Here is a 24,049-nt window from a genome sequence, read left to right as displayed (position 1 = left end):
GTTCTGATACATTTGATCAAATTTATTATATTTTTGATGTGGTATCCATTTTTCCGACCCAAATGGCACTCTTTTAAAATTTTGAATTGAAATAAAATGAATACTTATCAGTATGTTTAAGAATTGTAAATTCAGACATACATTGATTTATAACTTCAAAAAATTTCAGGATTTAAATCTTGTTTAATGTTTCCAACCAATGGGATTGCAGCACACACCTAATTTAGGTCAGAGGTCTTGCAGGATAATTTCATATTGTTCATTATTTTTTTAAGAGGGTGTTGCCATCATTCTCATGAAGCCCCCATTTGTATATACTGTACATGTATGTAGTAACATCAGCTGTCTTCATCACAAGTTGACCAAGGTGTGCCTTACCAGTAGAGGTGGGACGATATGTACCGATTGATATGTATCACTATACCATGCTCACAATCCGATTTGTATCACGATACATGCATGTACTTGTTGGTTGTGTTTCTGTTATGTCTTGATACAGCTTGAAATGACCTTCAATACATCTTTGGCTACTCTGTGGTACACACACAGTCCATCTTTTTTTTTAAAAATCTACAGTTGGCAGGGCTTGTAAGCCGGACCATCTTGCCGTTGTCCTCCAATTACTGCAAGCTGTCACCGTGATTGGATACTGCCTAGCCACTTCACCAATCTAATGTTCCGGCTAGGCTGAAGCACTAGAAGGGTGTAGCTCGACACTAATAATACATGTATTTGATATGCAGTCGAGTTTGTGCCAGTGTCAATTATCATGATTATAGCACAATGGATGAAAATATTTAATTCTATTCTTGTGTTTGTTTGATGTAACACTTAAAGAAACATAAAAGGTAAGAAGGTGTTTTTTTTTCTCTTAGTGTGTATCTTTGATAGAGTTGAATCATCAGTCAGGCTTTGTAAAGCAGAGCTCAGTTAAGCAGTGTAAAGTATCAGTCAGGCTTTGTGCATCAGCACAGTTAAGCAGTGTCAAGTATCAGTCAGGCTTTGTGCATCAGCACAGTTAAGCAGAGTTAAACAGTGTAAAGTACCAGTCAGGCTTTGTAAAGGCAGAGTTAAGCTGTGTAAAGTATCAGTCAGGCTTTGTGCATCAGCACAGTTAAGCAGTGGTAAGCATGTAAAGCGACAGTCCAAAATAAGTATTGATCCTTCATTAGCATAAACTTCTTCAATAATCCGTGCAGTGATGTTTAGGGAATTCCCGAATTGGAACAATGCTGAATCAGCAGAAATATGGTGATATTGAAGAAAGTCATGGAATCATGTGTCATTAATTATTAGAAATGAGAAATTCCATTTATATGGTAGACATGTTTAACATTAATTATAAGAAATGAGAACTCCATCAAATTGTAGTTCAGTTGTCATGATGGTATTTCATGACTGAGATAAAAATGTCTGCAGAAGGTTTTAACATCAAGGCTACATTGTTTGAAATGCTTTGAATCGGCATGTCTGAGAACTGTAGTTTTGTTGGCAGAATAGTTACTCTCTGTTGGCTAGAGACTCACATTGGCTCTCCTTTGTTTGGTTAGTTTGATAAAAATGTTGGCTTGCCATAAAGATAGGAATCATTACGAAGGAGTGAATGAATACTGCCGCGTCAGCAATTTTCTTCAATGTCTGAGAATGTGAGATAGCAATAATATGCCTGACAAATCCTGAGTAATTCACTTGATTGTTTGTCAATCACCAAGTGTTCCTATTTACACCTATAGGGTATCCCAGAACGAAAAAGGCCCCAGTATCCCTGGATGGTTGTTATTGCCAGGTAATTGAGATTAAGGGGTGATGACGTGTGACCTCGTTGTGTATCATCATAATAGAGTGGATCATTGTGTTGCATAATCATCCATTGGTCTGCCTTGCTTAAGCAGGATTATTTACAGACTGCACAAGTAGAGCTGGGATAGTGCTGGCTTTGGCATAAAACAACATTCACTCACTTCTTTGTTCAAATTATTTTGATAACATGCAGAAAGAGCAACAGATTGTAAATTAATCTCTTGAGAGAATGTGCTGCTCTTACTGAATGAGTGATGCTCCATCCAACTCCAAACCCTCCCGCCCAATGCCACAACCACACCTCAACTCAACTCACCCACACCACACCTCACCCACACCTCACCCCATCACACCCACACCTCATCCACTCCTTACCTCAACACACCTTATGTTCACAACTCAACATCTCACCCTCACCCACACCCTCACCCACACCTTATCTACACCCACACCTCAACCACTCCCACATCTCATCTACACCCACACCTTATCTACACCCACACCTCATCTACACTTCACCCCCACCCACATCTCATCTACACCTACACCTCACCCACTCCCACATCTAATCTACACCCACACCTCAACCACTCCCACATCTCATCTACACCCACACCTCACCCACTCCCACATCTCATCTACACCCACACGTTATCTACACCTACACCTCACCCACTCCCACATCTCATCTACACCCACACCTCACCCACTCCCACATCTCATCTACACCCACACCTTATCTGCACCTACACCTCACCCACTCCCACATCTCATCCACTCCCACATCTCATCTACACCCACACCTCATCTACACTTCACCCACTCCCATATCTCATCTACACCCACACCTCACCTCATCTCACCCACAACCACACCTAATCTCATCCACACCTCACCTTCATCCACAACTCATCCCCATCCACACCTCATCCCCACCCACACCTTACCTCACCCTCACCCACACACACACCTCAGCCTCAACTCATCCACACCCACAACTCATCCCCACCCACACCTCACCTTACCCTCACCCTCACCCACACCACACCCACAACTCATCCACACCTCACCTCACCTCACCCACACCTCACCTCACCCACACCTCACCTCACCCACACCTCACCTCACCTCACCCACACCTCACCTCACCTCACCTCACACACCCACATTGAATGTATGAACCATCCTCAAACATCCTCTGTTGAGAGAATCTCTCAGAACTACTTCCATATTTGGTAAGTCTGTAGAGCTATCCCTGTTTAGCAATGACCTAGATGCCAAGAGTCCTTGTAATCAGTAGTCTCAGCTGTGGACCAACAGCAATGTCCGAATTAATGCAGAATCTACAACATCTTCAAAGCTGCGCCAATGATAACAGACATCGATGTAACCACACTTTGTTTTGCACACAGACTGTGCCAGCTGTCCATCAATGTTCAATCACGCCAGGATGTCACCAATAACAGATTCCAAACCCATTCTGAGTTGTATCATATAGATTAGGATCACAGTTTTTTGTATATTTATATTAGCAGGAATTGTTTGAAATATTTTGATTAGGGCTGGCTAAGGATACAGATGATAGAGATTGGTAATCGTTTACTAAATATTCATCAATTATCGATAAATATCAGAGAAGTCATTCTGAGCAAATATGCAAACAACTCTGTAAAAAATCAACAGACTTCACCCCACGGGTGAGTGGTGAGACATTTCTGTATGGATTACTCTGTGGACATTTTAGTCTCAACAAAAACAGTTACTTTCCGTCTTTGGCAATTGACTTGACTGACGATAACAAGTCTGTTTTGGTAAATTTAGACTTTGTTTCAACATAATTGTTCATTTAAGATATTATCGATGGCTCAATTTTCTTGCCAAGGGTACTTAGTGTGGAATCCGGGATAAATCCCTCCGGTGTGGTTCTAATACATTCATTGGCCATAAGTTAATTTGAAATGTTTTTTTCGATAGGGTTCTATAATGTTTAATTCAGTAAAATTTATGCTGTGTTGGTAGGGGGAGCTTAACCTCACTCAGAAGTCGAGTGAGTGAGTGTTGTTTAACGCTGCAGAGAAATTTATTACCCTCCAAGGCAGGTTACACAGTATTCTATCAACATTACGTGGACCAATCAGATCTCATCATTCTGTCATGGCGGTATGATAAGTATCTTGTAAACTGGGTTGTGGTGGTTATCGTATCAGCTGCGAATATATAGCAATCATCAAAATGCATGGAATTCTGGTTGCTCTGAAAATTAATTTACACACTGTATTATAAATCTTTAAATCATATTTGATATAGATGTTTGTGTAGAATTTACAAGCTAAGTAATGTTCCAAATCATATACAGTTCAGATTCTATTGAACAATACAAAAATTGAAAAACAACAAGCGTTAAATGAAAGTATTGATTTGTTTTCATTCATCAAAACTTCTTTCCTGTGGAAAGGCTAGCTGTCTTCATTTTGTGTTTGTAGTTGGGCTTTGTATGTTGAAACTGGCAGTCTTTGTGTCCCCATTTACATGTTGACTGTCACCAGTCCAGGCATAAACAACTCCATACACAGCTGCTTGGAGCTGTCAGTGGTTTAGTCATCAAACATTGCCGTACTTGGAATTGCATCACCGTGGGCCAACTTCGACTTGGGTTTGTGCATGTTTTCACCTTTTTGCGAACACCTAGTGTCATTATCATTTGGTAGTGATTTGTAAACACATGCTTATGGCATGATCGGAATTGTCTTAGCTTCTAGTAGAGATTTCTCATGATTATGGAAAGTTTTTTTGACACTTTTTAATTCATATCGTGTGTGTGTTTGTTACTGACATGATGTTAGGAGTTAGTAGGTATTCATTTTATGATTCATTTATGTGTCGTAAGAATGAGATGTGCACAGATGTTTAACGTTTATAGGCCTTGTGACATGGTTCATGGCCGTCTCTGAATTGGTTGATTTGGTTTCTTTTGACCTTTAGCCTGTTGAATTTCTAGCACACTTCTTAACCCTGCCTGTTGGATGTATTTCAACACAAGGCACTGTAAACTGGGTGGGTGATTTGAAACAGCCAAGGTTTCATTAGACAGGGGACAAAGGATCCAATATGTCTCACATGTATTGCTGATAGCAAAATACACATTACATGTATAAGAAAAAAGTATCCTGATGTTTTCAAACATGTAGCCTGTACATGTCGTATCAGAAGAGCTGATGTAGGAGGGATGTGTGGTCCATCTGATTGGATGTTGGTATATTCTAACAGCGTAGATTGTTGCTCATGTAATCAACTGCTTGACAGGAACTTATTTGACAGGAAACTATTCCACTGGAACCTATTTGACAGGAACCTATTCGACAGGAAACTATTCCACTGGAACCTATTTGACAGGAACCTATTCGACAGGAAACTATTCCACTGGAACCTATTTGACAGGAACCTATTCGACAGGAAACTATTCCACTGGAACAAATTTGACAGGAACCTATTCGACAGGAAACTATTCCACTGGAACAAATTTGACAGGAACCTATTCGACAGGAAACTATTCCACTGGAACCAATTTGACAGGAACCTACTCGACAGGAACCTATTTGAGAGGAACCAAATCCCAGGTCGCCCTGACTATGTTTCTGGGTTTGTCACCAACATGGTCAACATCTGAGACCTGCATCACTTTGGGCTCAATTTCCTCCCACATTAAGCTGACAGGCCAACATAAAACTGGAATACTGTTCAACAAACTGTTAAACCCAACTCACTTACTCACTCACTCACTGTCAAAGAAATGAGAGTGAAGTTCAATGACCCTCTACTGCAGTCAATGTCTTCCAAGGCCAGTCCATCATGGAAGCCCTGGCACACTCTGTTTGAATGGCTTCAACTCTCCCCCGCACTCCCAGCTGAGGGTAGTCCCAACCGGAGTCAGCTAGCCTCAAGTATTGATTCCCCCATCCAACGTGTGATCTTCTCACCAATACATGATAGGAAGTACATATCAGCTCTTGTCACTTAAGGGGCTTTGGCCTGACCAATCCAGGTACTTGTGCACTCTTTGTGGTTGGTTCACGTATAGTAGAGGTTGCATGAATGAATGTTAGTGTTTGCTGGTTGTTAGGAATTTGTCTTGTGGGGGATATTTCACAAATTGCCTGTTTGTTGGCCTGGTACTGGTTGTAGCACTTGAAAACCTGTATATGTGACCCACTAGGAAATAAGGAACCTTATGGGGGGAAATCAAATTTTGACTTCTTATTATATTTCAAAACTACAGTATTTTAGAAACAAAAATACAAATCACAAGCAACAATTCATATGTATTACAGAGATATATGGAATCAAACTAATTTTCTGAAAAATCTCATTTTAAGTCTTGAAATAATGAATGTTGTAATAATTAAGATATGGTGACTGATTAATCGAAAGAAGACAAATGGTTTGAAATATGTTTTATTACATTACGAGCTAATGAGAGAAATAAGATATTTGTGTACAGTCTGCATACATGGTGATTTGTGTGGAAGTAAGCTAAACGCTGCATCAGCAATTCTGCAGCTATTCACGGCAAAAGTTGATGTCAAACGTCTTTATGACATTACAGCACAGTTGTATCCCAGCATTCATAAGGTCCCTGTTTCCTGGCGGGTCACATTTGTTGATGTTGTGTTCATAGGGGTTGTCTTATTTGATTGGAGGTTGGTATGAGGACTTATTACTGTTCTGGTCAGCAGTTCTTATTCAAGGTCATGTTACTGTTACTGCCACACGACTGCGGCTCACTGTCTCTGATTGAGAGGGGGAGTGAGTGCTGGTTGTGATCTGAAGTGCGAGACTAACACTTAGTCAATGAAAACATGTCTTTCAATTTTATATTTTTTTTCTTCGAAACAACGTTCCTCTTCTGCTGTTTTGATAAAGCAAACTAGACTTGGTTAGTTTAGGTGTGATGATATGGTGTTGTTGTGATACAAAACGTATCCCGATACTATTGGTGCGATATGATTTGTATCGAAATACAGTTCTTTTGTTTCACAAGTTGATATTCTTTGTTTGCAGTGAATCACAACCCTAAAACTTTGGTTAGTAAATTTCAGAGATCAAAGATTGGCAGAAATATATTGGTTGAGGGCACTGTGAATGTTATGCTTTATATGTCCAACCATGAAATACTAGAGAATCTGCGTAAGCTGATGGTCGAACAGTTTCTGTTATTATTCACATGTTTTTGCACCAGTAAAACTTGTAATTTTATTGTATGTATCACAATACAGGGCTGGTAAATCAATGTATTGACGTTGATAACTGTCAATGAGTTTGTTTGGTGATGTTAGTGGATGTGTGAGATGGGTGAGTGAGTGAATGGGTGAGGTGTGTGTTGAGAATAGGGGTACCGGTTTATAAAATCTGTAAGGGGAGAGGTTGGGTAATTAAGCAACGTTTTATGACTTGTGTGTTGTTTTAGTCTGCAGTCAGCAATATTCCAGCTTTATCACGGTGGTCTGAAAATAATGAAGCAGTTCATGTAATGGGCAAGGTCGCACAATCATCCAAGTCACCCAGCCTGACAATCGGATCCAATTCGTCACCTCTTATGACAAGCAGTAAAGTGCTGGGGATCTATTCCATTCCACACAGGATCAATATGAGTTGTAGCAGTATCACAAGGCGTACATGTGGCTTTATGCGTCCCTCGATAGGTTTAATTCCACTCGTCAGATACTGCTACAATGAGTGTATCCTCCGATGAGTTTTAATATGACATTGTAAAAGAATTAAAACAAATTCAATTTGAAAAGAAACAGATGTTCGATTGAGCTGAGGTTAACTTTTTTGCTTCGAACTCGGGTATAAGGGATTTATTCTCCATCTCAGAAATCCACATGCATCCTGTATTGTTCATGGGGGGGTATAAAGGATTGATTCCCCCACTCAGAATTTATTTCCCTCGCAGGCGGGATACAAAGTATTTTATTAAGAACATGTGAACCATTCTGACATGGAGGTGTGATAACATTGTTTATTCCAGTCATTGCATCCTGCGGGGGCACGGGTGGCCCAGTCGTCTAAGGCGCCGCGATTCGCTGTGCAGAGTTGCGTCCCTTGGGCAGGCCAGAAACCTATGATTGTGGGTTCGAATCCCGGTTTGCCCCGATTATGTTTCTAGGTTTGTCAGCACCATACCCGTGCTCGTGGGTTTCACGGAAGTGGTAAACATCTGAGACCTGCATCACTTCGGGCTTTCCTCCCACATTAAGCTGACACGCCGTGATATGACTGGAATACTGTTAAAAGCGGCATTAAACCCAACTCACTCACTCACTCACTCACTCATTGCATCCTGCACTATATTGGATCAGGGCCCGTTCCATAAAGTTATCTTAGCGCTAAGATGATCTCATACTTTAACATAGATTTATGGCAATCAGAATGATGAAATCTGATTGTTTCAAGTGATTGGTTAATACAAACCAATGACTGGTGGTGTAACGTTATACTTGATGTCTAACAGTAGCCTGTATATGATCGAATCTGGACCAGACAGTCCAGTGATCAATATTGTGAGAAACGAGGTATGATATTGGGATACGATGACATGCAATCAACTAAGTCACTGACCCTGACGACCTGATCCATTATGCTGCCTCTTACAACCAGCATATGGGGTGGACCAGCATAGGTTGCCGGGGACCTATTCTAACACAGAATCCCCATGGGGTGGACCAGCATAGGTTGCTGGGGACCTATTCTAACACAGAATCCCCATCGGGTGGACCAGCATAGGTTGCCGGGAACCTATTCTAGCACAGGATCCCCATCAGGTGGACTAGCATAGGTTCCCGGGGACCTATTCTAGCACAGGATCCCCATCAGGTAGACCAGCATAGATTGCTGGGGACCTATTCTAACCCAGAATCCCTACAGGGTGGACCAGCATAGGTTGCTGGGGACCTATTCTAACCCAGAATCCCTACAGGGTGGACCAGCATAGGTTGCTGGGGACCTATTCTAATACGGAATCCCCACAGAATAGATACTTAAGTCTTACTACAGAGCCCATACAGTTGTCTGAGAACATAGGGAGTTAATCTTGTGTCTGTATTTCAGATTATCGGCATATGGAGGAGGCACAGGCGTCCGAGACCACTGAGGAGGCGGACCACCACCAGCAGAGAGTTATCCGGATCAATGGACCGCAGCTCTCCAAGTTCTGCCACAATGAAATCAGGTATGCTGTGTGGACACTTCAGTTGTGTCAGTCTCTCGACCAACAATATATTTTTACCTGTCTTTGTCTAAAATGATTTGAATCTATTGCATGACCCTGTAACTCAGGATCACTTTCAGTAGATTTTAGTATTGTTTATTGGACTATTATTAGCTTATGTGAAAAAAACATAATTTGCTGGACTTGTGTTTTTGATGATGTCATGTTTCTACCATAACAATGATAAGATGGAGTACAGTCTCTTTCACCACTAGCCCGAGTCTAGTAAAATTCTGTCAGGTCGAGTAAGCGCAGTTTGCAGTGTATAATATAATTCTACTGAAAGAGATACTTATATAAGGCACCAAGTTTGGCTTGATGTGTCAAATGTTGTGGGCGCATATTTGGACTAAGTTGTCATTTAACAACTTGTTACATATCATTTATAGCAACCTTAGAAATTAGCCTCGAAATTCCAGGAGCCATGGCGGGGGCATGGTTGTCTTGTAATAGTCATTACATTATTACAAAGTTTTCTGTAACTTTCAAATTTGAGATTTCCTGTATCTTACCTATTTCTTTGTAATAGTTTATGAATCAGACTTGTATTGTTTTAGTAAGGGCCACTCATTATGTGAATTCAAATGTACAACCTTGTGTCAATTATGCAATACGTCTGCCCTGAAAGCGGCAGGTCAGTGGTCCAATCCTTGGCCGTGTAATGCCAATCGAGGTTTGGTCCTCAGACGCGTCATACCAAAAGACATTAGAAAGATGTTTCTTGTTGTTACCCTGCCTGGCGCTCATTGAAGGGATAAAACAAGGACTGGTCAACACAGAGTCAGTATACTGTGTCTGAGTGGGGTATTCATGTTAAACTGCAGCATGGTATCTCAGTAAGCTAGCACTATAAAGCCAGCATTACTCCTGACTAGTACAAGCAGCCACACACACACGTGCATGCATATCACTATATAACTGCAATGATCTTGAATGCAACGTTCAACCCTATTTCACTTCACCAATTATGCAATTTTGTTCTTTCAGTACGGCCAAGTACAACATATTAACCTTTCTCCCTAAGTTCCTCTTCGAGCAGTTCCGGAAATATGCCAATATATTCTTCCTTTTCATTGCCCTTATACAGGTAAGGTCAACAGTAATCTGGCAGTTTGAGACCTAGTTTACAACAAACCCATAATTTAATCATTAATTTATTGAAACAAGGAAATGACTTGGTGGAATGTATTTGATGGAAACCTGAAATGTTTTTTTTGGGGTGGTGGTGGTGTTGCACCCAGAAATATTCAGTCTGCATATAATCGAGTCTGGATAAGACAAGGATAAGTGATTGACATCATGAACATCGATGCATGTGATTTGATGACATGCATCAACCAAGTCAGTGAGCTTGACCACCCAATCCTTGTCTTCAATTGAAAACAGGGAGCACCAGTCTGTGTTTAATAACCATGTTCATTTAGTTTTAAGATGCAGTTGGGTAGCCCAGTGGTAAAAGCCTTTGATTGTCACACCGAAACCCGGGTTTGAATCCCATTTCTGCTGTCCCTCCACCTTGGCACAGCAGGAATATTTTTTAAAAAATAGAGTAAAGCCCACTCTCCTACCCAGAGTTCCATGCATCTGGCAGCCAGCCAGCATAGTACCTCTGCCACAGGCCAGCACCATGTGACGATTCGTCACATCTTTCACAGTCCATTCAAGATACTAATTATGCTTTTCATCCGTTTCATGTTTGACAAGTCCACTCATTTTCATAAACAAATGTCAAAGAATGGTTACGGTTCATTAAGAAAGTATCCTAATATGTGAAAATCTACTTGTTTTTTGGGTAGTTATCCCGTAGTTATCAACATTGGTTGTACGGCTCCACGTGCTGTCATCGAAGCCCAACGGAGAGTTAATGATATGGTCACTTTGATGTATAAATATATATTGTCATGAAATTCACTGTCGCAGTTGTATGCAAATTAGCCTGTGGCAGTGGTGTTATGCTGAGTCACCAATGGGCTGGAGTGCGAGTAAAGCCATACTCACTCACTAGCTCAGTTATTTTGTTTTGCAGCAAATCCCGAATGTTTCCCCAACGGGGCGCTACACAACTGCACTACCTCTCCTGCTCATTCTTATGGTGTCAGCCATCAAGGAGCTGATTGAAGATTTTGTGAGTCAGCATTTTCATTGCAATTCATTGAAAGTCAATTTGCTTATCAGAGATGGTTTTATCTAGCCAAAGTCTATTCACAATGTAAACAATTTAGTTTATCATTTTTGGATGTAAATTTCCCATGGTATTTATACTTTTATTTATTGTATAGATATATCTTCATTGATATCTTCCATTTTGGGAATTGTTGCAAAATCTTCGCTGCACATAAATGTACAAATACATACATTTTGTAGATGTTATTCAAATTTCTAAGGTTTTAGAAAAATTATACAGGTGTATACAGAAGCATATAACATAATTTGGGAATTTCAAAAATATTCAAATAAACTTCAATTTGTGAGAAGATAACTTCATTTTAATAAACTGTTGTACTTCACATTATGATGTTTTTCAAATACATTCAACGGTTAAGACAATATTTTTTGTTTATATGCAGAAACGACACAGAGCAGATGATGCAGTAAATAATAGAAAAGTTAATGGTAAGTATTTTGGGGTATTTTATTTTATTCCAAGAAATCCATGGTTCTCACATACCTGCATCCTCAATTATTCTGTGAATCATAATTCTTGTGAATACCCTACCTCTATTACATCATAGCCATAAAGTCTTGTAGTTTGGCTGATATCTTCAAATTGTCAACACAGGTTCTCTTCACTGTCAACTATCCATAATCAGTTGTGCAAGTTATAGTATCTTGCTACCCACACTTCATACCCATGTGCAAGGTTGGAAAACCCCACTTCTTCCTGTGTGTCCTCAATTATTCAGAGTGTTACATCTTTATTATATTTTGATGAATACCCTGCACCCATTCGCCACCAAAGTTTGGAGCCTGATTTGAGTGACAAAATGCAAAAGAAGCTGTTGAATCATGTTATTCTCATAAGCACGAGAAATTCTGTGCTAAGTTAGAGATAAAAGTGATCGAGATGGTGACATCACTTCTGAAAAGAAGCTATGGTGGCGATTGGTTCCAGGGTACCATTGTACAAAACAACCTTTACTATGGTTGAATGTAGTGACTAAGGTTAACGTTAAGGTTAACTTAACAAAAAAATTCGCCAGTTGCACAAAACTACCTTTGGACAACCTTATATCGACAGGTTACTTAGCGATAACCTTAACTAAGGTTGAAATCTCCAGTGCCGGGGAAACAATTATGTCCATAGTTACGGTTGTGAGTTACCTCCCTTGCTTGCATCTGCAATATCATCACTAATATTGATACTTTGTCTGCAAGACAGAAAATGGCTTTGCATGTGAGTCGCAGTATTAGTTCCTAGTCAGTCAATGTTTCTAGCTGCATGGTGTGATCTCGGAAAACACGCTGTTACCTCAAATCTCTTCAATTTCCTTACACATCAACCATAGTGTAGCCATGTTGAAATTCAATGAAATATCAGCCTCAGCCACACTAAGTTTGGGTGCATCCAAGCTTAACTATTCACCTGGGTGTCGTTGTACAAAGTGATCTTAGTGCTAAGGTGATCGTAACTCACATACCTTAACATAGACTTAGACAGTCGTAGCCCTAAGGTTGTTTTGTGCAACAGTACCCTGGGTGTCATTGTAGAAAACTACCTTAGCGCTATAACTGTCGTAAGTCTTTGATAAGGTATGGGACTTTCGATCACTTTAGCGCTAAGATCGGTTTGTACAACGGCACCTTGTACCATGGCTACCTTAGCTTAAGGTAGTTTCATGCAACAGGGAGTCAACCTTAGTAAAGGCATAAGGTTAAAACTTAAGGAGATAAGGTAACCTTAGCGCTAAGGTTGTATTTCTCCTAATGATGCACTATGTAATCAAGGATGACACGCCTGTTGTGACCATTAGTCTACATTAAGAAGAGTGAGTGAATGTGTTTAACAAAACATTAATATTACAGTTATTTCACTCTGTAAGGACTCCAGGTCAGAATAAGAGGTGTGGGGTAGCTTAGTGGTTAAAGTGTTCGCTCATCACACTGAAGACCCGGGTTTGATTCCCCACATGGGTACAATGTGTGAAACACATTTTTGGTGTCCCCCACCATGATATTTCCAGAATATGGCTAAAAGCGGTGTAAAACCATGCTCACTCACTCCAGGTCAGAAATGATCCCCAGGATCTTGTACGACCTCATACATATCACATGAACAGACTCAAATGGAGGTCAGGTGGCCTGTGAGGCTGATGCGTGTCAGGTCACACTTTAACCAACCAATCCCCAATAGGCTGTAATGACAAACATCTAACAAGAGACAAGTTATTCTACCCAAATCTCTTGTGAGTGAGTGAGTGAGTATGGTTTTACGCCGCTTTAAGCAATATTCCAGCAATATCACGGCGGGGGACACCAGAAATGGGCTTCACACATTGTACCCATGTCGGGAATCGAACCCTGGTCTTCGGCGTGATGAGCGAACTCTTTAACCGCTAGGCTACCCGACCGCCCCTTAATCTCTTGTGGCACTAATTGATTCTTTGATTTTAGAATTGTCAGACAACATGAACTAGCACTGAATTATATTTAAGATAATGCATGTTTGAGGCAATGTCTTCTTGTAATTAGAAATCTAATTTGCTGAACTGCTGTTTCTTCTGGTTGATAAATCCTGTGAAGATCCAGGTTAGAATTGATTTAAACAACCCATGCTTGTTGTAAGATATTTGGTGGTCAGACTCGCTGACTGTGTTCATGCACATCTTCATATCCCAAATGAGAAGATCGATGATGTTAATCACTGGATTGTCTGGTACAGATTCGATTATTTACAGACCACCGTCATATAGCTGGAATATTGCTGAGTGCGGCATTAAACAATAAACAAACATAGAGCTGTTCATCGGCCACACTCACAGCACACACAATTCTGTCCCATTGATTCCATGTTCTTGGCACTGCAACTGTCATTTGGTGACGGAAGACCTAACTAATTGACTTTCCACCTCCCCATTGATTGGAGCACCATCTGCTGCGCCGCTGCTGTTACAGCTACACCTGCATCACCTGTGACAGGGTGATGTGAGTGGGCTGGCTCCAGTATAGATTTGTCCTCGCCCTGAAATGGCTTCTGTTAGTGTTTGATTTGAGTGAGTGAGTGAGTGATTATTACTAAACACTGCATCAGCAGTCTTGCAACTGTTCGTGGCGAGGTTTAAGATGACTTCTGTATGTGTTTGATTTGTGAGTGAGTGAGTGATTATTGCTTAACACTGCATCAGCAGTCTTGCAACTGTTCGTGGCGAGGTTTAAGATGACTTCTGTATGTGTTTGATTTGTGAGTGAGTGAGTGAGTGAGTGATTATTGCTTAACACTGCATCAGCAGTCTTGCAACTGTTCGTGGCGAGGTTTAATGTGATGAATGGAGGCAGAGGATAGACAAGTAAGTTAGCAGAGAATCAAAATCTACCTGCAAATAGGCATCAGTTAAATAATTTTTAGAACAGGAAAAATATCAAAACAGTCCCTTAATTTTGGACTGCACTGTACTCTGCAGAAGGCAAGGACGTTATCTTTTCAGTTGGGTTACGAGACTGACTTAAAATTACAACTGAAGTTAGAATTGCTTTTCTTTTCTACTTTTGAACCAAAAGAATTGGTCAACTATGTTTTTGCTATTAGGTGAAATGACATAACCATGAGGTTTTATCACTGCTGTTCATAAAAAATGGTGCACAATATCAGTGCTTAAAATACCCGCCTGCCTGACAGTCTGAGACATGGTAATGGTAATTTTTGAAAAGTTGTACGCCTGTTGGTCAGGAGTTAAGTTACTATGTTGAGAATCCACCAGTTTATTGGTATTATCTGATAACTAACATTAAACAGTACTTTTCTTACGTTTACTATTTTTTTAATTTTGTTTATTAGTCAAGAAAATTCTGGACTGGCAACATTCTATCTGCTCTTTTAACTATGCAAAGTTGCCAGTCTGGTTGTCTGAATTAAATTTTGGGAAATTTTATTCACTGATAATGTGTATAATAATTTTTATTCTAATAAAAGAAATTAATCAATTATCTTTTGGTATCATACCATGTTAAAACTTGTTTATTTTTCCTTCATTTCTTGCAGTACTATTCTGGAAGTGGAAATTTATTATTTATTTTTCCCCCGACCACCTACCGTATATCGCTGTGTATAAGGCGAGTTTTTCGTACCTAAAATGAGGGGTTTAAGAAGGGGGTCGTCTTATACACTGAGTGATCTCACATTTTTTTCCACTGGCGATGTCAACCGGCGTCCGATAGCCAGCCCAGCATTTGACAAAAAAACTTCGCATTTCGTCCTAAATAACTGTTCCAATAACTATTTCCATACATAAACATGATTTGTATCTCTTTTCCTTGAATAAAGTTTAATAATTTCTGCAAATAAAGTTGAAATGACCCTCGCCTCGATGCAGATTGTCAAACCACCTGACACAGTAAAACAATCAACATCCGTGAGTAGAGAGCCGGAAGTACCGGTAAGCATTTGCATATTGCACATGTGACCTAACATGTGATAACCGGTGAAGCAGAAATCAATTCCCACTGTTTTTACAGTTGTATTAACAAGTGATGGAGACGGTGTGTACATGTGATTGTGGAATAAACACGCTGAATGTGAAGCAAACATAAGCCTAGTTAGTTACAACATAGTTAATTGGCGATTAAATTACTCACCATTGTCTCTTATATGTTATGACTTCATAAATGAATTTTATTTTACGGGCACCAATTTGGTGTCGTACCGTGTAAACACAAAATGGCGATGTGTGCTGGAGTTACACACGCGACCTATCATTGTAGAAAAAAAACAACGCAAGATAAACATATTTTTATTGCATATATAAGGTTTGTGTGCGCACTTTTGATGTGCTTCATTCCAGGTCGCCTTATACACGGAGTATAGGATTTTGGGTTGATTTTGAAGGCGTGTACAGGGGGATCATCTTACACACAGCGATATACGGTACCTTGAATTTTGGGCCATATATTTTTGGTAAATTGACTAAAAAAATATAAAAGGACTTAATACTCGACCTTCATGTAAGAAACTTTCTAAATCAATAGAAGATGAAGATGGAATGTATTGGATAAATGGCCCACACAGTAATAGCCACCTTACCAGTTATGAGTAATCGAAAGGAACTATGATGGTTATGTGTGCAAATCCTCTTCCAGCAATTCAGAATGTTTTTGAGAGCTATACTCTTGAAACAAAACTCATGTTTATATGTGTTCCAGTTCTCAAAATGTCAAGGTATAAGCATATTGATCTTACATTTCTTAGAGATATATTGAAAGGTTTATAAGTTTGACATTGGAAACAATGCTACCCTCAATATAAGTTTCTCCCAGGGCAGTGCAAGAACTTAAAGTTTAGATTCCAGACTAGCAATAGGCACCAGTTCGGCAGTGGCCTACCTTCAATGGAACAAAGTCAAATGTTTTTCTTTAAACACAAAATCTCATGAATTGCATAAGGAACCTTTTCAGCACTTCTCTGACATTTATGCAAAATTCAAGTTTTCACACAGTGTGCACACTAGTTTTAACATTTATACTCCCATAAATACAAAAAGAATTGAACTCAGTTCTTAGAAGTACACGTTTTTGCCATGGAAACTAAACATAAAGAAATTAATAATCTGAAAAGCAAAAGGCACCAGCCTATGAAGATAGCTCCAGAAATGAAAACTACTTTCATATGAATGTATGCATCAGTGTTAATCAACGCTACTCATTTGAACAAATGTCTCAGTGTTAAAGTCCTGTGATGCAAAGCACACCTGTCGCCTCTTGTGTGATGTATATGCAAAGTTTCACAATGAATATTAAACAGTTGGGTGCTTATGCACCTGGTCCCGTGAAGATCTGGGTCAGAATAGGTCTTCAGCAACCCATGGTTGCCGTAAAAGGCGACTGTGCTTGTTGTAAGAGGCGACTTACGGGATCGAGTGGTCAGGCTCACTGACTTGGTTGATGCATGTCATTGTATCCCGATCGGGTGGATCGATGCTCATGGTGTCAATCACTGGATTGCCTGGTCCGGACTCGATTATTTACAAACCACAGTCAGACAGCTGGAATATTGCTGCGTGCGGCGTTTAACAACAAACAAACAAACAAAACAAACTTATGCTCCTAAAATGCTCCCAACCTTCGTTTCCACATGAGTCTGACTTGATGCCTTGTAACCGTAAAGAAATTAAGACGTTAAAAAATCCAGAATTGCAAAAGGCAATTTCACAGCTATGTGTCTTCAAAGCTTCATGTTCAGGAAGTGAACATTGCCTTACTTTGAACTATCGTAAATCTTAGAATAAACGCTGGTTTAACCGACTTTACCAAGAAGCATTGAGGAGAGGCATTTAAAACAAATATGTATTGATGCAAAATATTGTCTTTGCTTTGAATAAAGACTGGTCAAAGGATATTTCGAAATACATTTTAAGCATTTACACTACACAACATTTGATAGGGATATTCTTTGTGTCCAGATGGGAGGGATAAATCTGTATGGATGCTTGGTGAGGTTGGCGTACGATGTGATTTAGGCATGGAACTGTCCATCACAATCAATCAATGTGTTCAACCTTCGGGCTCCTAATTTCGTCTTCACAAGCAGCTGGACATTTACTTTCATTACTGTCGCAAACTGCCCAAACACTTTTCCATTACAAATCATGTGTTTGAATATGCGGTGTAGTTACAAACATTTTCGAGAGAAAGTGGCCTTTGATTGGAGTACCTTTGAGCAAAATGGGGTTGATTTGCCGAGAACTCCTCTGCGTGAGGAAGATTGAGAGTCAATTATCGGCCCCCACAAGCTGACAAACTCTTTACTAATCTAAACATTTGGCTGATTGACACTTCTCATTCTGTTGAAATTGATTAGTCTTTCCTGATGCATACTTTGCCGTTCTAGGATGTGGGTGTCTTGTGAGGATACATCAAGGCATGTTGTTGACTTCATCTGGGAGATGTCATATGGTCAGCTTCACAATAGTTCAGGGCTTTGATGTTTAAAGCAATCATAGTCCTCCCTCTGACCAACCCTTGTGGGGATTCCGGGTTAGAATTGATTCCCAGCAACCTTTGCTGGTCGTCAGAGGTGACCAAATGGATCAGGTGGTCAGGCTCGGTGGGTTTGTTGATTGCGTGTCCTCATTGCCCGATGGTAGGGCTGGGACGGGTAACTCGGGTACCCGGGACGGGTTGGTACTGTGTAGGACTCGGGTACCCACAGGACTACCCGGACCCATGGTTAGTCACATGATATATTGTTTAATGACAAAAAGTATCTAGAACTCTATGGTAACACTACAAGTCACTAATGTTCGCATTTCTTTCTGACTGTGCACCAATTCCTTCTGATTTTTCATATGATTGAATAATGATATAACTTAATTCAACTTCAGCGTATGAATGACCAGATTGTTTGATTCATGCATTTTGCCAGGGCTATGCTAAAAATGTTCCCAATCGGACATTTTGAGACATCTCCTGAGACCTTCAGTGGGTACCCGGGTAGGGTCGGGTAATAGGGAGGTGGGTACCTGGGTAGTTTATTTGGACTCGTCCCAGCCCTACCCGATGGCGTGGATCGTTGCTCACACTATTGATCACTCTTTGTCTGGCCCCTGTCATTAAGCTGGAGTGTTGCTGAGTGTGGTTATATAACAATCAAACAAACAAGGGAGGACTAGAGACAAGATAAATGGGCAGTTGTATCAAGTTTGAATGGAGTCATTGTGCTAATTGAAATAACCATGATGTGTATTAATCTAACCATTGCACTAATTACACAGAGACAATAACACAATTTCTGGCACTAATAGCTAATGGCACACCTTGGAGCACATTCTCCCTATGATATAATAGGTCAGGTGAGGTAAGATGGTGTTTAACGTTGTGTTCTAGATTATTGCACATATATAGCGATGTGCCTAATACGTCTTTGGCTGCTTGTACTAGTCCAGACTAATGCCACTATTTAGTGCTTGCCTACTGAGACACCATGCCGAAATTTAACATGAATACCCCTCTCAGACACAGTATGCTGACTCGAGCCAACCAGTCATTGTTTTATCCCCTTAATGCCGAGTGCCAGACAGGGTAACAGCAAGTACCATCTTTTAACGTCTTTTTGTAAAACACACCCAGGGAGCACCATCCTTCTTTCCGACTGACACTCTACCCACAAGGCCACAGAGACAGTCCCCCTATGACATAAACATACAGTTGCAATAATGCTAGGATCGGTTTTCGGAACTATGCTCATTTGTTCAAATCCTTCAGTTTTGATGTTACAGAACTGTTGACGTAGCACAATTTATAGTCTTTAATATTGGGGGAAAACGTTCCACCCACTAACATACTATACTGCTGATTCAAGGTTGTCATCCCTAACCCGATCGGTCCAAACTGTGACTAATACGGATCTCTGTCAATACCTTAATTTATTACTTTGTTGATTTATCATTAAGTGTACTTATGTGGACCACTGTCTAAATGGTTAGAGTTTCTGTCCCAGTTTCTGTTGTTTAGACAGATTCCCCTGTATATTGCTGTGTGTGTCCTCTGTTTAGACAGATTCCCCTGTATATTGCTGTGTGAGTCCTCTGTTTAGACAGATTCCCCTGTATATTGCTGTGTGTGTCCTCTGTTTAGACAGATTCCCCTGTATATTGCTGTGTGTGTCCTCTGTTTAGACAGATTCCCCTGTATAGATTCCCCTGTATATTGCTGTGTGTGTCCTCTGTTTAGACAGATTCCCCTGTATATTGCTGTGTGTGTCCTCTGTTTAGACAGATTCCCCTGTATATTGCTGTGTGAGTCCTCTGTTTAGACAGATTCCCCTGTATATTGCTGTGCGTGTCCTCTGTTTAGACAGATTCCCCTGTATATTGCTGTGTGTGTCCTCTGTTTAGACAGATTCCCCTGTATATTGCTGTGCGTGTCCTCTGTTTAGACAGATTCCCCTGTATATTGCTGTGTGTGTCCTCTGTTTAGACAGATTCCCCTGTATATTGCTGTGTGAGTCCTCTGTTTAGACAGATTCCCCTGTATATTGCTGTGTGTGTCCTCTGTTTAGACAGATTCCCCTGTATATTGCTGTGTGTGTCCTCTGTTTAGACAGATTCCCCTGTATAGATTCCCCTGTATATTGCTGGGACGGCGGGGTAGCCTAGTTGCCAAAATGTTCGCTCATCACACTGAAGACCTGGGTTCAATCGCTCGCTCACTCACTCACTCACTCACTCACTCAGCCACTCACTTCTAGATGTTGAACCTGTTTCCACATCGTACATTGATATTATGTTGATGTATAAATTTGTATGTTTCAGTTTTCCGCAACACTTCCTGGATGACAGTAAAATGGACAGAGGTGGTGGTCGGAGATATAATCAAGGTCGTCAATGGAGGCTTCTTTCCTGCCGACCTTATTCTTCTGTCATCAAGGTCAGTTGTCACCGTGTCAACAAACTCCAGCACAAAGTGAAAGTCAAATCTTAAGTAGACTCCACTATCAGCTCCAAGCATGTCAATATAGATGTATTATTCAGAATGCTCTCGATGAGCAACAAACCCTTGTGATAGTGTGACAAGATTACACTTGCTTCAATAATGACATTCTAACAGGGGCATTCTTGATTTACAATTGGACCACCTCTGTAGCGTAGTGGATACGGAGAGCGAAAGGTCCGAGGTTCAATGCTCATGTGTGTCATACCAAAAGTTATGTTTTGATCACAAATGATTCTTTGACACAAAAACATGCAAATTTTGTATGTTAATTCCATTATACTTGTATCAGCTTGTAAGCCTTCTGATCAATAAGCTCATGCAGCTAAGTCATCACTTAATGACAACGCTTAAAACATTCATGAAGAGGCTTTTTGATGTTGGGAGATTGCTGATAGACAGAAGTGTAAGAATATTGATCTCAGCATAGTGTTTTGTCAGCAGATAGCCATGGGAACATTTCTCACTGTGTTTAATTAAGTTTAACAAAAAATTCAGATTCTGTTCGACTGGGAAAAGTTTTTTTGTTAATGAAAATGGGCTTGTTCACAAATGTAATATTTTTATTTAAATGTTGACATTCAGTTGTTGTTTATTATTATTATTATTATTATTATTATTATTATTATTATTATTTTGTATTTATTTATTTATTTTTTTTTTTTTAAGATATCTTTTCACCGGCATTCATGGAAAATTTATATGATGTAAATTCATCTGTTATTTCAAGGATAGTCCAGTTTGAAATAATATTTATTTTCTTTAGTAAACACATACCTTTACCATGCAAATTTGCAGAATTGTTTAGAAATATTTCTATGAAATTCCTGAAAAAAATTCCTTTGGAACCCAGTTCAAGCCAAGGGAGATAACTGTGCTTAACAATTCCAGCTCAACATGGAAAGTCTGTTTGCTGATTGAAGGAGAGTGGAGTGGAACATAAGGAGAAAAAGACACTATTTCTCATGATCATTATGTTATCCCATTTCTGAATCCTACTTGACTGATAAAATAATTGTTTTTTGTTTCAATATATAAACAAGACAACTAATTCATTGAATCTTAGAAGGAATGTAGTCAGGCCAGGGCATGTCTCACTTCGATGTATCTCAAACTACATTTTTCGATTCAGTTGAGAGTTATGTCAGTGATCATTTAATAGGTCAGGAAATCTATGATTTATTGTGAGTGAGTGTTGGTTTATACCGCTTGTAGCAATACTCCAGCAATATCACGGCGGGGGACACCAGAAATAGGCTTCACACGTTGTACCCTTGTGGGGAATCGAACTCGTGTCAAACGCTTAAACTTCTTGGCCACCTCACCGCCCCTTCATTTACTGTGAACTGCCAAGTGACATATCTTTACTGACTTCATGTTTGTTTTTCAGTGAGCCACAAGCCATGTGTTACATCGAGACCTCCAACCTTGATGGAGAGACCAACTTGAAGTTGAGACAGGTGCGTAGGACAACATAGGAAGTGTGCAATGTGTGTCCAGTCACTGGTTCAGCTCCTTTTTTCTGAAAGAAGAGGCATTCTTGAAGCAGTGACAGATTATGTCTCTATCAAAACTCCAAGACCTCCCTCCCTCCCTAACTCCCTCCCTAACTCCCTTTCCCTCCCTCCCTCCCTCCCTCTCCTTCCATCCATCCCCCTGTCTCTCCCTCTTTCCCTCCCTCCCTCTCTCTCATCTTCCTCTCTCTCCCTCCCTCTCTCTCACCCTCCCTCCTTTCCTCTCTCTCCCTCCCTCTCTCTCTCCCTCTCTTTCACTTCCCTCCCTCCCCCTTCCTTCCTTCCCTCCCTCCCTCCCTCCCTCTCCTTCCATCCATCCCCCTGTCTCTCCCTCTTTCCCTCCCTCCCTCTCTCTCATCTTCCTCTCTCTCCCTCCCTCTCTCTCATCTTCCTCTCTCTCCCTCCCTCTCTCCCTCCCTCCCTCTCTCTCTCCCTCCCTCTCACTTCCCTCCCTCCCTCCCCTTCCTTCCTTCCCTCTCTCCCTCCCTCTCTCTCTCCCTCCCTCTCACTTCCCTCCCTCCCTCCCTCCCCTTCCTTCCTTCCCTCCCTCCCTCCCTCTCTCTCTCCCTCCCTCTCACTTCCCTCCCTCCCTCCCTCCCCTTCCTTCCTTCCCTCTCTCCCTCCCTCTCTCTCTCCCTCCCTCTCACTTCCCTCCCTCCCCTTCCTTCCTTCCCTCTCTCCCTCCCTCTCTCTCTCCCTCCCTCTCTCTCATCTTCCTCTCTCTCCCTCCCTCTCTCCCTCCCTCCCTCTCTCTCTCCCTCCCTCTCACTTCCCTCCCTCCCTCCCTCCCCTTCCTTCCTTCCCTCTCTCCCTCCCTCTCTCTCTCCCTCCCTCTCTCTCTCCCTCCCTCTCACTTCCCTCCCTCCCTCCCTCCCCTTCCTTCCTTCCCTCCCTCCCTCTCTCCCTCCCTCTCACTTCCCTCCCTCCCTCCCCTTCCTTCCTTCCCTCCCTCCCTCTCTCCCTCCCTCTCACTTCCCTCCCTCCCTCTCTCTCTTCCTCCCTCTCTCTCTTCCTCCCCCTTCCTTCCTTCCCTCTCACTTCTCTCCCTCCCTTTCTCCCTCTCACCCTCCCTCCCTCTCTCTCCCTCTATCTCAATCTGTGAAACTGGTGCCGTTGATCAGTGCCTGATGTGTGTGTATTCCAGGGTGTACCCAAAACAGCCAAGTTGCTGACTGGGGAGGATCTTCAGGACTTCCAGGGAAACGTGGAGTGTGAGCCTCCCAACCGACATCTGTATGACTTCGTCGGAAACATCAGACCACGAAATTCTATGTAAGATTCACAGCTTATATCCCAATCTTGATTTATGAACAATGACAGGCATTAACTGGGATTATCAAACATGATGTGTGACAACTTGTTTGATATAGAAAAATCAGAAAAATGGATCGTTTTATCATAAAAGGTCACCATACCTATCATACATGTCATGGAAATTCACCCATTGTTTGTTCTGAAAAAGGTTAAGATATTTCTCAAAGGAGAAAGTTCTTAAAAAATGGACCCATTTTGCTTTAGATCAGCATGTCCGACATGATCAGTGATGATGTAGTGGCATGCCATATTTGTTTTAGTTAAGTGTGCACCCCCCTCTAGGGGATTCAGTATTTTGTGTGTAACTTGTGTGTAAAAGTGTGCCCTACACTCAAGGAAGTATGGTACTGACTGTATGTTCCTGTTTCTCTCTGCAGGGCCATCCCTGTGGGGCCGGACCAGCTGCTGCTGAGAGGAGCAATACTCAAAAACACAAACTGGATCTTCGGTACGTGATGGATGGGTAGATCAGTGCCTCACACTCAACTCCTGGGTTGAAGTTACCATAGAAGGAATG

At 41.1% G+C, this 24,049-nt stretch overlaps 1 protein-coding gene across 7 annotated transcripts in view; it reads left to right on the top strand.

Annotated features, from left to right (window-relative positions):
- Positions 1 to 24,049, top strand: part of LOC139450011 (phospholipid-transporting ATPase IA-like) — a 125,103-nt gene that overhangs the window by 52,066 nt on the left and 48,988 nt on the right. For all 7 annotated transcript variants that reach the window (XM_071231629.1, XM_071231626.1, XM_071231627.1 and 4 more), the window contains exons 2-9: positions 8,908 to 9,028; positions 10,055 to 10,154; positions 11,094 to 11,192; positions 11,635 to 11,680; positions 20,527 to 20,641; positions 22,095 to 22,164; positions 23,363 to 23,490; positions 23,910 to 23,980. In XM_071231629.1, the coding sequence (XP_071087730.1) occupies positions 8,908 to 9,028; positions 10,055 to 10,154; positions 11,094 to 11,192; positions 11,635 to 11,680; positions 20,527 to 20,641; positions 22,095 to 22,164; positions 23,363 to 23,490; positions 23,910 to 23,980 (750 nt within the window). The remainder of the gene's footprint in view (positions 1 to 8,907; positions 9,029 to 10,054; positions 10,155 to 11,093; positions 11,193 to 11,634; positions 11,681 to 20,526; positions 20,642 to 22,094; positions 22,165 to 23,362; positions 23,491 to 23,909; positions 23,981 to 24,049) is intronic.

This window comes from Haliotis cracherodii, unplaced genomic scaffold (assembly GCF_022045235.1).
Source record: "Haliotis cracherodii isolate W230 unplaced genomic scaffold, xgHalCrac1.p SCAF_8, whole genome shotgun sequence".
Lineage (NCBI taxonomy): Eukaryota > Metazoa > Mollusca > Gastropoda > Lepetellida > Haliotidae > Haliotis > Haliotis cracherodii.
This window is presented reverse-complemented; position numbering and strand designations above follow the sequence as displayed.